We start from the raw sequence: 15,148 nt of genomic DNA, 5'->3' as shown, positions 1-15,148 counted from the left end.
GCCACCGTCCGCCCAGTGCCTGGTTCGGTTCTCACCCTATCCTTCCCCCTCCGCCCCCAGGGTACACACACTCTGTCAGTAGAGAAAAGTTATGGAAAGCGGTTGGATCCCCAAGGTCTCTGTAGACTGCCTGGGATTCCCAGGGACGTTAACTGCGGCTCCCCCAGTAGCCATCGTAGTAGTATTTATTTGACACTTACTGTGTGCAGAGTACTGGACTGAGCGCTGGGAGAGAGTACACAGGTGGGAATTAGACATGGTCCCTGTCCCCTGGGGGGCTCACAATCTCATCCATTCTTCCTAGTACGTTTTGGCTACCGACTGCTTCGACCTGAGCTATGCCGAAGACGGGCACTGTAAAGGGGACATCAACCCCAACGTCCCGGGTCCCACCAGGCTCCAGTGGGAGATCCCTGAGGAGGTAAGTCGGCCCAGAGCAGCTGTGGCCTCCTCCTCGTGCCTCTTCGCCACTGCAAGGGTCTGTAGAAGAGGTGTCTGAGGGAGGCAGCTTGGCTCAGAGCCCTGGGAAGAAAGACCCCAGGCTAGAGCTGGAGAGGGCTGGGAACCTCTATCCCTCTGCAAAATGAACCCTCAATATCAGTCAATCAATAAGGGGGTTTTATGGATCACTTTCATACTGTGTGCAGGGCACTTTACTGAGTGCTTGGGAGAGTACACTACAAACTAGTTGTGATACAGTGTGCTATCGGTCTTCACCTCACATGACCTCAGTAGATGGATAGAATTTACTAAGTGTCTCCCACGGTCCGAGGGCCGCTCCCTGGCATTGTCCCCTCGCAATTCTGGTGGGGGTGGTCCCTGGCTGCTCCAGCCTGAGCGCTAGTTCCTGACGTCCTCTCGCAGTTCCGATGGGGTTGGACCCTGGCTGCTTCAGGCTGAACACAGGTCCCGGCTTTGTCCCCTCGTGGTTTTGATGGGGGTGGTCTCTGGCTGCTCCTGGAATTCAGAGCACTGAGGATTCGGTGAGGGAGGTCTCCTCAGGCTGCCTTCCTGGAGGCCAGGCAGTGCCTTCCCGATCGTGGAATCGCGGGCCCGAGCAGACCCCAGGGGGAGAGGGTGGGGCCCACTGGTCAGCAGCTGATGGGAAAAGGGTGTGGAGGGGGATGGCAGTTTCCAGGTTCTCCCTGAGAGTCGGTTTTCTTTTTCAGTGTCAAGAAGTCATCGAGAAGTCCCTGAACTTGGCATCCACCTTGGCCAACGATGTGGATTTCCACTCCTTCCCCTTTGAGGATTTCGGGAAGGGGCTAATCAAGAAGAGCCGGACCAGCCCCGACGCCTTTGTGCAGCTCGCCCTCCAGCTGGCTCATTACAGGGTCAGACCCCACTCCCGCCCCCCCCAACCAACACCTCTCCCCCAAAGGGATGCTGGGGAGGGGGTGGCCGGCCAGGTGGGCGGGACGCCCGACTACTCTTCAGCGGGACCAAGTAGAAATAGCTTGGGCCTGAGTGTTAGAGGCTCTGGGTTGGTATTGGTATTTGTATTTGTTAAGCGCTTACTATGTGCTGAGCACTGTTCTAACCGCTGGGGTAGACATAGGGGAATCAGGTTGTCCCACGTGGGGCTCACAGTCTTCAAACCCATTTTACAGATGAGGGAACTGAGGCACAGAGAAGTTAAGTGACTTGCCCACAGTCACACAGCCGACAAGTGGCAGAGCTGAGATTCGAACTCATGAGCCCTGACTCCAAAGCCCGTGCTCTTTCCACTGAGCCACGCTGCTTCTCTGTCCCAGCTCTGCAATTTACCTGCTCTGTGACCTTGGGGAAGTCACTTCACTTCTCTGGACCTCAGTTCTCTACTCTGCAAAATGAGGATTTACTACCTGTTCTCCTTCCTACTTAGACCTGGAGTCCCATGTGGGACTTGATTACCTCTTGTCTTCCCCAGTACCTAGTGCATGCTTGGCATGTAGTAAGCACTCATCAAATCCCACAGTCACTATTATTATCATTATTATTTTCTTACTATTATAATCTGCTCCCGACCCCAGAACGTCTCCCCCCCAGCCACGGTGCCGCCCACGTGGGTGTCAGGTGAATTCCCTTCCCTCTTCGTCATCCGCCCCCAGAGGCAGAGCCGTGTTGGTTTAAGGCGCCCATTGGCAGAGACCAGTCCCGAAGCCTGCCCCTGTCGGTGCCCGCCCAACCTCGGCCCGGTACCCGGCCTCCAGCGCCGTGTCCTCCGAGTCGCACGTGCAGACGGGTGGGCGGCGGCCGACGGGACCTGGAGATCGGCCTGTGGCTGTGCTGGTCTGGGCGGGGTTCCTCACGGATGCAGGTCAGAGAGCCTCCCGTGTAGCCGCTCTGCTGCTGCCGTGTGCTGCGCGCTTCCCCACCGGCCTACGCTGACTCCGAGGGGCGAGTGGATTGCATGGCAGCTTTGGGGAGCGGGGGGAGGGGGGCAGGTGCATCCACTAACCATCCCTGAGCCAAGGCAGGCATGATCCCCATAAAGTGGGGCCCATTTCCTGGCCAACTGCAGCCGCTCCTTTCCCCCCTTCTGAGGCCGGGCCCCCAGTGGATACGCTCGGAAAACAGCCCTCATAGACAAGCAACTGAAATTCAAATCCCACTCAAGGCCTCCTTCTCCTCCCCCTCCTCCCCGCCCCGTCCTCCCCCTCCAGATGGGGGCTTAGTCGCCTCGACCTGCCCCGCTCTGGAGCTGAGGGGCCCAGGCTGCCCCACCCCCTAGTGGTCTTAGGGTTTCTGCCCTTTTCTGTCTCTGCGCCCGCAGTAGCAGAGGGCAGAGGCCCACGGATTTTGTTGATTTTGCGTTTGGACATCCCTCTCCGGCATAGCCGGTTTGGGCGTTTCCCCTGAGTTTGGGCTTCCTGGGCTGTGTTCTGGTTCCACCTCACTCTTTCTCTTCCTCCCTCACTGAGCTCCTATCTGGAGTTGGGCAAAACCCAGGCACCAGAAGAAGATTGGGGCAGCCAGGAACAGCGTGCCTGACTCTGGGGGAGGGGATCTGGCTGGGAATGGTCCCCGGGAGGGGAGGGCTGGGGGGCCAGGGGCTGTCCAAGAATGGTGCCCAGCCCTGGAGGGATCTAGATGGAAAGGGCCTTGTCCTGGGGAAATCTAGGAAAAAAGGGTCCCAGGCCTGGGGAAGTGTAGCCAGCTGCCACGATACCCAGGAAGTGCCAGAACGTGTCTATCTGCTTCAAGGCTCCTGGGTTCAATGAAGCCCAGTTTGTAGCACATTTGTCCCCATGGTGAGCTGGTGGGGAAGCCACACAGGGGCTCTTCCCACGGGAACTGACCCTGGGGATGTTGGAGCCTCCCGTTCGCGGGGCCTCATGTCTCTTACCTCAGCAGCTGCCGTGGGTCTCCGGGGGTCCCTGTGGCCCCAGCCGAGGAGGTCCCACACCCTGCCAGGCTCTGTCCTCTCCGTACACCCAGGCAAGGTGCCTTACCTGGGAGCTGGGAGGATGGTAAGCTCTTTTCACCCTCCTGCCTTGCCTGGGAGCTGGGGGGATGGTAAGCTCTTTTCACCCTCCCCCCGGCCCCCCCACAGGGTCTCTCTCCGTCCCCCACCACCTCCAAGTGTGGCTTGGGCTGCGTGAGGGTCAGGTGATGGTGCGGGGTCATGCCAGGTTTCCGTGTGCTGGTCGGGGCCTCTGCTGCTGGGCCCGTCGCCCTGGGCACCCCTGAGATCCGCTCCGGTTTCCCTTCACTTCCAGGACATGGGCAAGTTCTGCCTGACATACGAAGCCTCGATGACGCGACTCTTCAGGGAAGGCCGGACGGAAACCGTGCGGTCCTGCACCACCGAGTCCTGCACCTTCGTGCAGGCCATGGCGGACCCATCCCAGACGGTGAGCAGGCCGCCCGCGGGCCCCTCCTGCGCGGCGTCTTCTCTGGTGAAACACACTGTCTGTGGATCCTGGCATTCTGAAAGGACAACTGATTAACTCTTCCTTTCCTCTTCCTTTCCAACCTGATTTGCTTGTATCCACCCCAGCACTTGGTACGGTGCCTGGCACATAGTAAGCGCTTAAAAAATACCACAGTTATTATTATGATCCCTGCCAAAGGGGCTGTGAGCTGACCGAGCTGCAGGGAGGCGGCCGTGGGGAGCCCAAGATCCGGCTGGCTCCACCTTGGGGTGGGCAGGGTCCAAAGGGCACCAAGGGCCATTTGAGACAAGGAGAGGGTGGGTTCCGACCCCGCTGGTAGGGATGATCCCGAAAAGCAAAGCTAGAAGCAAGATGGGTCTTCCCCACCCCCAGAGACCTGAACCCCAGGCCAGAAAGGTATGCTGGGCGGTGGTGGGAGACGTCATTGGTCCACATTAGCTGCTGGTTCTCGAGCTTCCCGCTGAGCCCTAGGGTGTCCTTCACTTGGAGATGTGCCACTTGTCTGCTCTGTGACCTTAAGTAGATCACTTAACTTCGCTGTGCCTCAGTGAACTCATCTGTAAAATGGAGATTAAGACAGCCCTATATAGGATATGGACTGTGTCCAACCTAATTAGCTTGTATCTTTCCAAATGGCACTTAGCATGGTGCCTGGCGTATATAAGCACTTAACCGATACCACAGAAAAAAAAATCACTTACTGTTCTCCTGGAACCAGAACCCAGGGCTCCTGATGCCCAGAGCCCAGCTCTTTCCACTGCACCCATGGTGTTGGCCTCCCCCAAGCCTTCTGCTTCCCTACTGGAGGCTGGACACCGGCCAGATCGTCCTCTTCTGTGGTGCTGGGAGCCTAGGCCCCATTGACCCAGTTAGAGCCTGGGAGGGACTCCCAGCCAGACCCATTTCTCACTCCTCCTCTCCTGCTCGCAGGCTGCTGGAGGTGGCCCAAGGGCTGCCGGGCAACTGGTCCATGCAGGCCTGCTGCCCTGACCCCCCCAGCCCCTCCCATTCTGTGAAAGTTCACAGAGAAGGGTCCGTCAGGGAAAGATAAGAGGATGTAGGTCGGTGGTGGTGGTGGGGTGGGGAGTGGGGACCTCTGCGGGACAGGACTGCAGTGGTTCGCTTCTTTTGCTACTCCCACGAGGTCCAACGTTTCTCTGGCCTGCAACTCTGTGGCTCGAAGGCCTCTGTGAGAAGACTCGGCATCCAGCGATATTGGTTGGGTGGTCATAGGGTCTGGGCGGGTGCCCCCTGGGACCTTGCTGGGATGGCCCCTGCAGGCTAGCTTCGTCCCCAAGGGCGGCCTCTTGAGGACCGCTGTGCCCAAGAGGTCTGCTCAGTCTGCTCACTAAGTCTGTCTCGTGGCCTCCTGACCTACCCTGGACACTTTACTGTATTTGTTAAGCGCTTTCTATGTGCCAAGTTCTGTTCTTAGTGCTGGAGTAGATACAAGGTGATCAGGTAGTCCCACATGGGATGCTCAGTCTTACTTCCAACTTTACAGATGACATGACTGAGGCCCAGAGAAGTTAAGTGGCTTGCCCAAGGTCACACAGCAGATAAGTGGTGGAGCCAGGATTAGAACCCATATCCTCTGACTCATGCTCTTTCCACTAAACCATGCTGCTGGTATCCACCCCTCCACATACACCCCAATCCTGGATGTGTATGACCGACTCCCCAACCCTGGCCCTGGCCCTGGGCGTGACCAACGCCCCTTCTTTGCATCTCCTTTTCCAAAGGTGGAAAAGAAGCTGAAGCTCTTCAAGCTCGCAGCGGAAAAGCACCAGCTTTCCTATCGCCTGGCTATGACTGGCGCCGGCATCGACCGCCATCTCTTCTGCCTCTACGTGGTCTCCAAGTACCTGGCCGTGGAGTCTCCTTTTCTAAAGGAGGTACGTCGTCATCGCTGTCACCGCCGCCCATGCTCTCGTCCCGATCTGGGTTTGTCAGTGAAGGGGAAGATGGACCCTGAGGTCAGCGAGGCCGTCAGCGCGGCCCGGGACCCAGATCCAGCCAATAGTTCTGGGAGACTCTCTGTCATCTGGCGCTTCTGAGCCCCAAGGTTCTGCCCTATAGGGGTGGTTCCCTCTGCCCCTCCCGGCTCATCCTTCTAAGCTGAGAGTGCACGGCTGCCAGGGTCTGCCCAACGGCTGGTCTCGGGGGTAGAACAACCCTTTGGCCTCAGCAGCGGGTCATGCTGATGGTCAGGAAGGAAGTCGAATCCCTGCTGCGAGCCGGACCGGTCATGCCCCCAGGGCCAAGAGGGAGGCCCCGGACCGGCCTGTGATCAGATTGCACCCAGGGAGTTGCCCTCTCTGACCCACACCCGAGCAGCCAGAGGGAGGAGAGGGGCGCTCCAGCGAAAGCCAGAACAGGGAAAGACCTGACTCCACCTGATGAGAAAAGATCCCGGTCCTGCCCCCGGGGCCGCTTTCCCCCAAGGGAAAGGCTCCCGGCCTCCCAGCAGCAGGGCGAGACCGATTTAGCTTCTGTTTTCCCTCCCAGGTTCTGTCTGAACCGTGGAGGCTGTCGACGAGCCAGACACCCCAGCAGCAGGTGGAGCTGTTCGATCTGGAGAAACACCCTGAGTATGTGTCCAGTGGCGGGGGCTTCGGACCGGTAAGTTTGAGCGGCACCTCTCCTGAGTGGAGGAGGAGGAAGAGGAGAAGGAGGAGGAGGAGGGGGGAGATGGTTTGGCACAGGTGCCTGGGGAAATGGGGTTGTCACCACTACAGAGTTGTCCTCGCCTGGGCCCCGGGGGAGGGGTTGGAGCTTTCCAGGTGAATGCAGGAGCTGGGAGAGCCGGGCTGGCCCGCGGCCCCGGAAGAGGAGAGAGTTGGGGAGGCCTCTCCCCGGAGCAGAAGGAGGGCCGGCTGCCCCTCGGGGCTGTTCCCCCAGCTGCGGGTTGAGGTGAGAGAAATGAGCCCAACTGCTCTGGGCCGACACCCTGAGACCAAATAGGAAACGCGGGCCCCCCCTGCCACTGCGGGGAAGACTTCCAGCCGCAGCTGGAGTTGTGCGCCCGCCGTGCTCACAATCACCACTGATGGTGAAGTTCACCACCCTTGGGTGCCGGGGGGACTGAGCCGGTTAATGCCAGGCCCATGGCCCCCACTGCACTGGGAGGGCATATGCGCGCGCACACACATACACACACACAAATACACACACAGAGTCCCCGGCCATCGTGTTTACTTGCAATACCTGGTACTCTTTTTACATTTTTACATTTGCCTCCTTGTCTCTCGTCCCAGAATTATGGTACTTGTGCATTTAATTGTTGAATTATAGTACTTGTTAAGCACTTAAGGAAGCGGGTAGAGAACGTGCCCGCTAACTCTTGAACTCTCCCTAGCGCAGAGGCCGGCACTCTGCCCAGGGTAAGAGCTCATTAAATACTCAATAAATCTGAGTTCCCAAAAGTTAAGGCCCCTGAACTGATGCCTGCTGGGATTTCTTCGGGGAGAGACTGGAACTAGTGGGGGGTGTAGACTGTAGACTGTAAGTTGTGGGCAGGGAATGTGTCTGTTTATTGTTAGACCGTAGTCTCCCAAGCACTTAGTACGGTGTTCTGCATATGGTAAGCACTCAATAAATGTGACTGACTGACTGACTTCGTGACTTCCTTTCAAAGTTTCAGGACATCTCCACCTGGATGTCCGCCCACCACCTAAAACAACATGTCCAAGACTGAGCTCCTTATCTTCCCTCCCCAACCCTGACTTCTCCCTGACTATCCCTCCGCTGCAGACGGCACGACCATCCTTCCCGCCTCATGAGCCCGCAACCTTGGTGTCATCCTTGACTCCGCTCTCTCATTCAGCTCACACATCCAATCCGTCACCAAAACCTGCCGGTCTCCCCTCCACAACATCGCCAAGATCCGCCCTTTCTTCTCCATCCAAACCGCTACCTTGCTGGTACAATCTCACAACATCCCGACTGGATTACCGCATCAGCCTCCTCTCTGATCTCCCATCCTCCTGTCTCTTCCCGCCTCAGTTTTCACTTCATGCCGCTTCACTTCACATTGGAAGCAGCGTGGCAGAGTGGAAAGAGCTTGGGTTTGGGAGTCAGAGGTCGTGCGTTCGAATCCTGCTTCGCCACTTGTCAGCTGTGTGACCTTGGACAAATCACTTCACTTCTTGGTGCCTCTGTGACCTCATCTGTAAAATGGGGTTTAAGACTGTGAGCCACACGTGGGACAACCTGATTACCCTGTATCTACCCCAGCGCTTAAAACAGTGCTCTGCACCTAGTAAGTGCTTAACAATTTCCATCGTCATTAATATTATTATTTGAGAAGCAGCATGGCTCAGTGGAAAGAGCCCGGACTTGGGAGTCAGAGGTCGTGGGTTCTAATCCCGGCTCTGCCAATTGTCAACTGTGTGACCTTGGGCAAGTCACTTCACTTCTCTGGGCCTCAGTTCCCTCATCTGCAAAAGGGGGATGAAGACTCTGAGCCCTACGTGGGACAACCTGATTACCTCTTATCTACTCCAGTGCTTAGAACAGTGCTTGGCACATAGTAAGCACTTAAACAAATACCAACATTATTATTATTAATCTTGGCTCTGCCTCTTGTCAACTGCGTGACCTTGGGCAAGTCACTTAACTTCTGTGCCTCAGGTACCTCATCTGTAAAATGGGGATGAAGACTGCGAGTCCTACGTGGACAACTTGATTACCTTGTAATAATAATAATAATAATAATAATAATGTTGGTATTTGTTAAGCGCTTACTATGTGCTGAGCACTGTTCTAAGTGCTGGGGGGATACAAGGTGATCAGGTCGTCCCACGTGGGGCTCACAGTTTTAATCCCCATTTTACAGATGAGGTAACTGAGGCACAGAGAAGTTAAGCGACTTGCCTAAAGTCACACAGCTGGCAAACGGCGGAGCCTGGATTCGAACTCATGACCTCTGACTCCCAAGCCCGGCTCTTGCCACTGAGCCACGCTGCTTCTCTTGTATTTACCCTGGAGCTTAGAACAGTGCTTGGCACATAGTAAGCACTTAACAAATGCCAGCGTTATCATTATTATTATTACCTGGATTATTAGTTGGGTGACGCTCTGGGCATATCGCCCCACTCCTCAAAAATCTCCATCACCCATCACCCTTCGCATGAAGCAAAAGCTCCTCACTCTTGGTTTCCAAGCTGTCCATCTCCTTGCCCCCTCCTACTTCACGTCCCTTCTCTCCTTCTCCATCCCAGCCCGCACACTCTTCTCTGCTGCCACTAACCTCCTCACTGTGCCTCATTCATGCCTGTCCTGCCTTCAACCCCTGGCCCACGTCCTACATCTGGCCTGGAATGCCCTCCCTCCTTACTTCCACCAAACTAACTCTTGTCCCCTCTTCAAAGCGCTACTGAGAGCTCACCTCCTCCAGGATGCCTTCCCAGACTGAGTCCTCCCTTTCCCTCTGCCCCTCCTCTCCTCCCTATTTCCCCTACTCCCTCCCTCTGCTCTACCCCTTTCCCCTCCCCACAGCACTTGTGTATATTTGTATATATTATTTACTACTCTTTATTTTATTAACGATGTGTATATATCTCAGATTCTGTTTATTTTGATGGAATTGATACCTGACTACCTGTTTTGTTTTGCTATCTGTCTCCCACTTTTAGACTGTGAGCCCGTGGTTGGGCAGGGATTGTCTCTATCTGTTGCCAAATTGTACATTCCAAGCGTTTAGTACAGTGCTCGGCACACAGTAAGCGTTCAATAAATACGATTGAATGAATGAATGAAAGTTTCTGCTCCTAAAGAACTGCCCCTTTCCTCGCAGCTGTGTGGCAGGCCGGGCCGGGCAGGTATATCCCCGGCGATGGACTCCCAGTTTTTGGCTGGGATGCAGTGCTTTCTGAAGCTGAGTTTTCCTCTCTGTTGTGCCGGGTGCTGGCTGGCAACGGTATCGCTATGCCGGGTGCCCAGTGGCCAAGGCCGGCCCCGAGACCTGTTGGTGACTGGGCAGAGGGAAGGGCGGTTTTGGTCGTCGCCTTGGCGGTGACCGGGGGCTTTTCCCTGTCCGTCTCCCCAGGTGGCCGACGATGGCTATGGGGTGTCATACATCATCGTGGGAGAGAAGCTTATCAACTTCCATGTCTCGTCCAAGTTCTCCAGCCCCGAGACGGTAAGCGAAGTGGCCTCGGTCCCGGCTGCCCCGTCCACCCAGGCGCGGGACCCACGGCGCCTCAGCTTTTATAGGGAAATGGCCGGTTCCCCGCTTCTCCATCCTGGGCCGCTCCTTTCTCCTCCTCCTCCTCGTCCTCTTCCTCTAAGCTCCTCTTGCTTTCTCTTTCACCCATCCTCCCACCCCTAGTAATCTCACAGAGGCTGGGATCGGTGGTTAGGAGTGCGGGTGCCCCTTCCCACCTCCCCTTCCGGGGCTTGGCAGTCATGCCAGAGACTGGTGTTTCCTGGAGGGGCTGCCTTGTGAACCGGATGGGGAGGAGTTGGGCAGGCATCACTAGTACCTGCTGACCCTTCAGCTCCTGCCGAGATACTAGGCCTCCAGGGGCCCAATGCCATCCCGTCAGAAGCAGTTCAGCAGTTGAATCCACTGACTGCCTTCAGGGCACTTGGACCTGGCATCGTCTGGTTTGCCTCACCTTCCTCCTCCTACTTCCCCTCCTTCCTCTCCTTCTCATACCACTGTCCTGGAATGCCCTCCCTCTTCCCCTCTTCAAAGCCCTACTGAGAGCTCACCTCTTCCAAGAGGCCTTCCCAGACTGAGCCCCCCCCTTTTACCTCTGCTACCCCTCCACCCTCTGCTCCTCCCCCTTCCCCCTTCCCCTCAGCACTGTGCTCATTTGTATATATTATTTATTGCCCTATTTATTTTGTTAATGAGATGTACATCCCCTTGATTCTATTTATCGTGATAATGTTGTGTTTTTGTTTTGTCTATTTTGCTCTGTTGTCCGTCTCCCCCGATTAGACTGTGAGCCCGTCATTGGGCAGGGATTGTCTCTATCTGTTGCCAAATTGTACATTCCAAGCGCTTAGTACAGTGCTGTGCACATAGTAAGCGCTCAATAAGTACTAATGAATGAATGAATACTTGGAGCCCCACAGGGTGGGTGCTCTTTGTCACCCTTGGCTGCAGGATGCAGAGCAGCATGAAGGACAGGGCCAGCTGCCCGCACTCATCTGGGACCTGGGATGCTCAGTCCCACCGGGCACTGGCCCCGGGGCGGCTCTCCTGTCCTAATGCGGGCTCAAGCCTGCCGGGGACGGTTCAGAAAGAAATCTCAGTGGTGGAGCGGGCCTGAGTAAAGGTTTGGTAGACGCAGCTCCGACGATGTGGCAAGCACTCCCAGCCTCCGTATCTCATTTGTATCCGTTTTTCCAATTCCAAGGATTCTCATCGATTTGGAAAACACATCAAGCAAGCAATGATTGACATCATCACTCTTTTCAACCTCAGTCGAAACGCCAAAAAGTAATTCGGGGAGTCCGGGGGCCGCGGAGGCCCGGGATGGGAACTCTTCTGATAAACCCAAACAAAGATGGCCGTCTGATCGCTCCGTCCCTCCCTCCCTCCTTCCCTTTCTCCCTTCCACCCACCCCTCACCAAGAGTCAGACTTTCTTTTTTGGGGGCTTTGATCAGAAGGATTCCATTTCCACAGAGGATCCGTCGTCCCTTTTTAGAGCGCACAGTACAATAGCCGCGTGTGAAAATGTGCAGTTTTGCATTTTCTAGGTCTGTCTTAATTTCATGACTTTCTGATCATTTTTATGCTAAAATCACTGAGTCCGCTTGTATTTAATAAATGAAGGGATCATGACTAGTATTCCATTTAACCAAGTGTAAACAGAGGAGTTTTGACTACCTGTATGTTGGGAGCAGAACATCATGCAGTGTATTTCTCCAGTGGCGACTGTATACCTGGTACTTAACGGGCATTTTTATCGAGCAGTCTGTGTAAAGTTTTCCTTTTCTAAACAAACTTCATTTCTTTCCGTTGACAAGGTGAGCGTGGAGCCAGCGTCGGCCTGGGCATGGCCCAGGCGGCAGAGCCGCGCTCTGGGAATGAGCGGCCCGGAGACCCGTCTCTGCCCTCTGTGAAAGGGGGTGCGACCTAGCCGAGGTGTGGTTTCCACGGGAATGGACGGGGCCTGTGTGGGTGACCCAGCACCATAAAGCAAGAACGGTCCCGGTGGAGTGGGGGGGTGTTGCCAAGCGTCGGAGGTCGCCGATCACTTCCGATCACCGCTTCTCCGGAAGGCCGCACCCCCGTGATTTTGTGCTCAGTTTCCTGAGCGTTTACCGGCCCGTCATGCTTTGTCCCGGTGGGACCAGTCACCCGGGTCGGGGCTGCAGAGGACCACTGGTGCCTGTTGGGCACGCTGATGACCACTCCTCTGGGGCCTCGGGTCGTGGGCCAAGCTCAAACCAGGGGCGGGGTGGGGGTGGAGGAGGGCGGAAGGCGGGGGAGACAGCGAAAAAAATGTCCTCGGAGTGGGTCCGGACAGTCGTGGACACTTGTCAGGGCCTTGACCTGCAGGGTCCCACTGGGGAGAGAAAAAAATCCCCGGCCCGGGGCTTTGTGGCGTGGTATGGAGAAAATAAGGAATCATCAAGGTGGGCATGGTGGAGCGGGGCAGGGCCAGGATGGGGTGATGTCCCTGAGAGGACCTAAGGGGGTGAGGGAGCACGTGCTGGCTGAGCCCAGACTCTCCCTCAGCCTCGCCCCGGGGACAAGTTGATCAACCAGAAGCGGCTGCAGTCTTGGGGCATTTGGCTCCAGTCTGGCAAGCTCGGTTGGTTTCAGAGTCCCAACTACCTATGTAACCCTGGCTAGGGATTGGGCCTGAGACCCCCGCCGATTTGGGGGACCCACTGGCCTCCCGGGGCCCCCGCGGGAGGCATCGGATGATTATTTCTCTCTAAAAAAGCCTCTCGAGTAGCGGGGAAGCGAAGAGGAACCAAGGAACCACCAGAAGGGGAGGGCTGGCCCTCCGGCCTCCTGACCGGACCACCTGACTGCCCGGGCAAGCGGAACCCTGCGGTGGGGCTTACACCCGCAGGGGAGCTGGGGGTGGGGAGGGGCGGGCGCTAGGCTGTGGGAATGAATGACTCAGGTTTCAGATGTAATTAATCAGAGCAGCTATCAATGCAATCTCACCTTTCTTCAAAGGATGTCAACCTAATTGGCACAGGAAGAGTTTTTTTATTTTACATGTTGCAAAGGGCAGTGAGTGCTTGTGTATTTAATTTTTATTTGGCACGGATCCTAAGTTCTTATTGGAGCTAGGAGTTGGAATTCACTGAGAGCTTGGAATGACCATTGCATGTAAATATAATAAACTCTTGGATGTAAATCTTGGAAATGCAAACTGAAGGTCAGTTTTCAGTAATAAAGAAATTAATGTCAACCTTCCTCTTCACACCAGGACTGTGATTCTGCTCATTTTGCTTCCTTCAGAGAGAGGACTTTGATTCAAGGCCCATCGTTCCCGGTCCAAGTCGGGCGTCTGGGCGGGAGTGAGCGAGCCCTGCTGCCTTGGGAGTGGTCTGGTCCGGTCTGGCCCACTCTGGAACCCACCACCACAGCAGGGCCCGGGGTCACCGGACTGTGGCATCCCTGGGCTTGGAGCATCAGGAGAGACTTGGCGCTTCACCTGTGGCTCAGGGACCCTGGGCAGTTCTGGGCAAGGGAGGGAGAGCTCACGGAGCCAGCGGGGTCACCAGAGGCATTAGGCGGGGAACTGGACAAGAGGAGGGAGAGTTCCGAGTATGTGGGAATGGTGGAAGGGATGCTATGACTCGGGGGGGGGGGGTAGTGGCGGGGGAATTAATTGGGGGAAAGCTTGTTGGAGGAGGAGGCTGGATTTCAGGAGGGCGATAAAGGTGGGGACAGCTGGGATTGGTCTGGTGTGAGGAGGGAGGGGATCCCAAGTCAGGAGAGCAGTGTTGGGGTGTGGAGTTTCGGAGTGAAGTTGAGTTGGGGGGCTGTAGAGCTGGGAGGGGGCAGAAGAGGAGAACGGGAGAGACTTGGGGGTGGCGGAGGGAAGCGGGGAGAGGCCATCCTAGAAAAGTCTATGATGCAGAGTAAGTGCATAACAAATACCATCTTAAAAACAAAAAGGATGGGGACAGTCGACAAGAGGGGAATGCAAGATTCCCCAAATGTTTCTCTGAATCCCAGCTGGCTCTCTCATTCACAACTCTCTGGATTTGTTTCCCTGGAGTTTTCCCGTTTTATTCTCATCCCTGGGAGCAGGAAGAGGAAGCGGCCCTTCTCCCCATTTTGCAGGTAAGGAAACTGAAGCTCACTAGGGTAATAATGTTGGTATTTGTTAAGCGCTTACTATGTGCCGAGCACTGTTCTAAGCGCTGGGGTAGACATAGGGGAATCAGGTTGTCCCACGTGGGGCTCACAGTCTTAATCCCCATTTTACAGATGAGGGAACTGAGGCCCAGAGAATTAAGTGACTTGCCCACAGTCACACAGCCGACAAGTGGCAGAGCTGGGATTCGAACTCATGAGCCCTGACTCCAAAGCCCATGCTCTTTCCACTGAGCCACGCTGCCGGGCCAGAGCCAGAACTAGAGCCCCAGTCTATCGACTCCCCGACCTGGGCCCCCCTCATGAGGACCTGCCCACTGCCACTTGACACCACACCGGGACCCAGAGGAGAGAAGGGGAGATGGTTGGGCACAGGTGGCAGGGGAGGGGAAGACCCTGTGGGGAGATCAGAGGAATAGGGCCCCGGGCCCAGGGAGAAGTCTTAGAGGAGGGGGGAGGGGAAGGGAGTGAGGGCCAGGTCGGACAGATTGGAGGAGGTGAGGAAAAGAGAAAGGGCATTGGCCCTCTTCTGTTCTCCACCTATACTCACTCCCTTGGTGAACTCATTCGCTCCCACTATCAACTATCATCTCTATGCAGATGACACCCAAATCTACATCTCCCCATTCTCTCCTCCTCCTTTCAGGCTCGTATCTCCTCCTGCCTTCAGGACGTCTGTACCTGGATGTCTGCCTGCCACCTAAAACTCAACATGTCCAAAACTGAGCTCCTTCCTCCCAAACTCTGTCCTCTCCCTGACTTCTCTGTTACAGTGGACAGCACAACCATCCTTCCTGTCTCACAGGCCCACAACCTTGGTGCCCTGCTTGACTTCACTCTCTCATTCACCCCACATATCCAATCCACCTTTACAATATCGCCAAAATCCACCCTTGCCTCTCCATCCAAATGGCTATCATGCTGGTACAAGCTCTCATAATATCGCCACTGGATTATTGTGTCAG

General features: G+C 55.9%; 1 protein-coding gene across 3 annotated transcripts in view; it reads left to right on the top strand.

Moving 5' to 3' along the window:
• Positions 1-13,281, top strand: part of CPT1A (carnitine palmitoyltransferase 1A) — a 74,334-nt gene extending 61,053 nt beyond the window's left edge. For all 3 annotated transcript variants that reach the window (XM_029059811.2, XM_029059812.2, XM_029059813.2), the window contains exons 13-19: positions 305-421; positions 1,170-1,334; positions 3,702-3,836; positions 5,621-5,773; positions 6,387-6,500; positions 9,928-10,020; positions 11,249-13,281. In XM_029059811.2, the coding sequence (XP_028915644.1) occupies positions 305-421; positions 1,170-1,334; positions 3,702-3,836; positions 5,621-5,773; positions 6,387-6,500; positions 9,928-10,020; positions 11,249-11,335 (864 nt within the window). In that variant the 3' untranslated portion in view covers positions 11,336-13,281. The remainder of the gene's footprint in view (positions 1-304; positions 422-1,169; positions 1,335-3,701; positions 3,837-5,620; positions 5,774-6,386; positions 6,501-9,927; positions 10,021-11,248) is intronic.
• Positions 13,282-15,148: the final 1,867 nt, after the last annotated feature.

This window comes from Ornithorhynchus anatinus, chromosome 3 (assembly GCF_004115215.2).
Source record: "Ornithorhynchus anatinus isolate Pmale09 chromosome 3, mOrnAna1.pri.v4, whole genome shotgun sequence".
NCBI lineage: Eukaryota > Metazoa > Chordata > Mammalia > Monotremata > Ornithorhynchidae > Ornithorhynchus > Ornithorhynchus anatinus.
The sequence above is the reverse complement of the archived record's forward strand: the minus strand, read 5'-3'. Positions and strand labels throughout refer to the sequence as shown.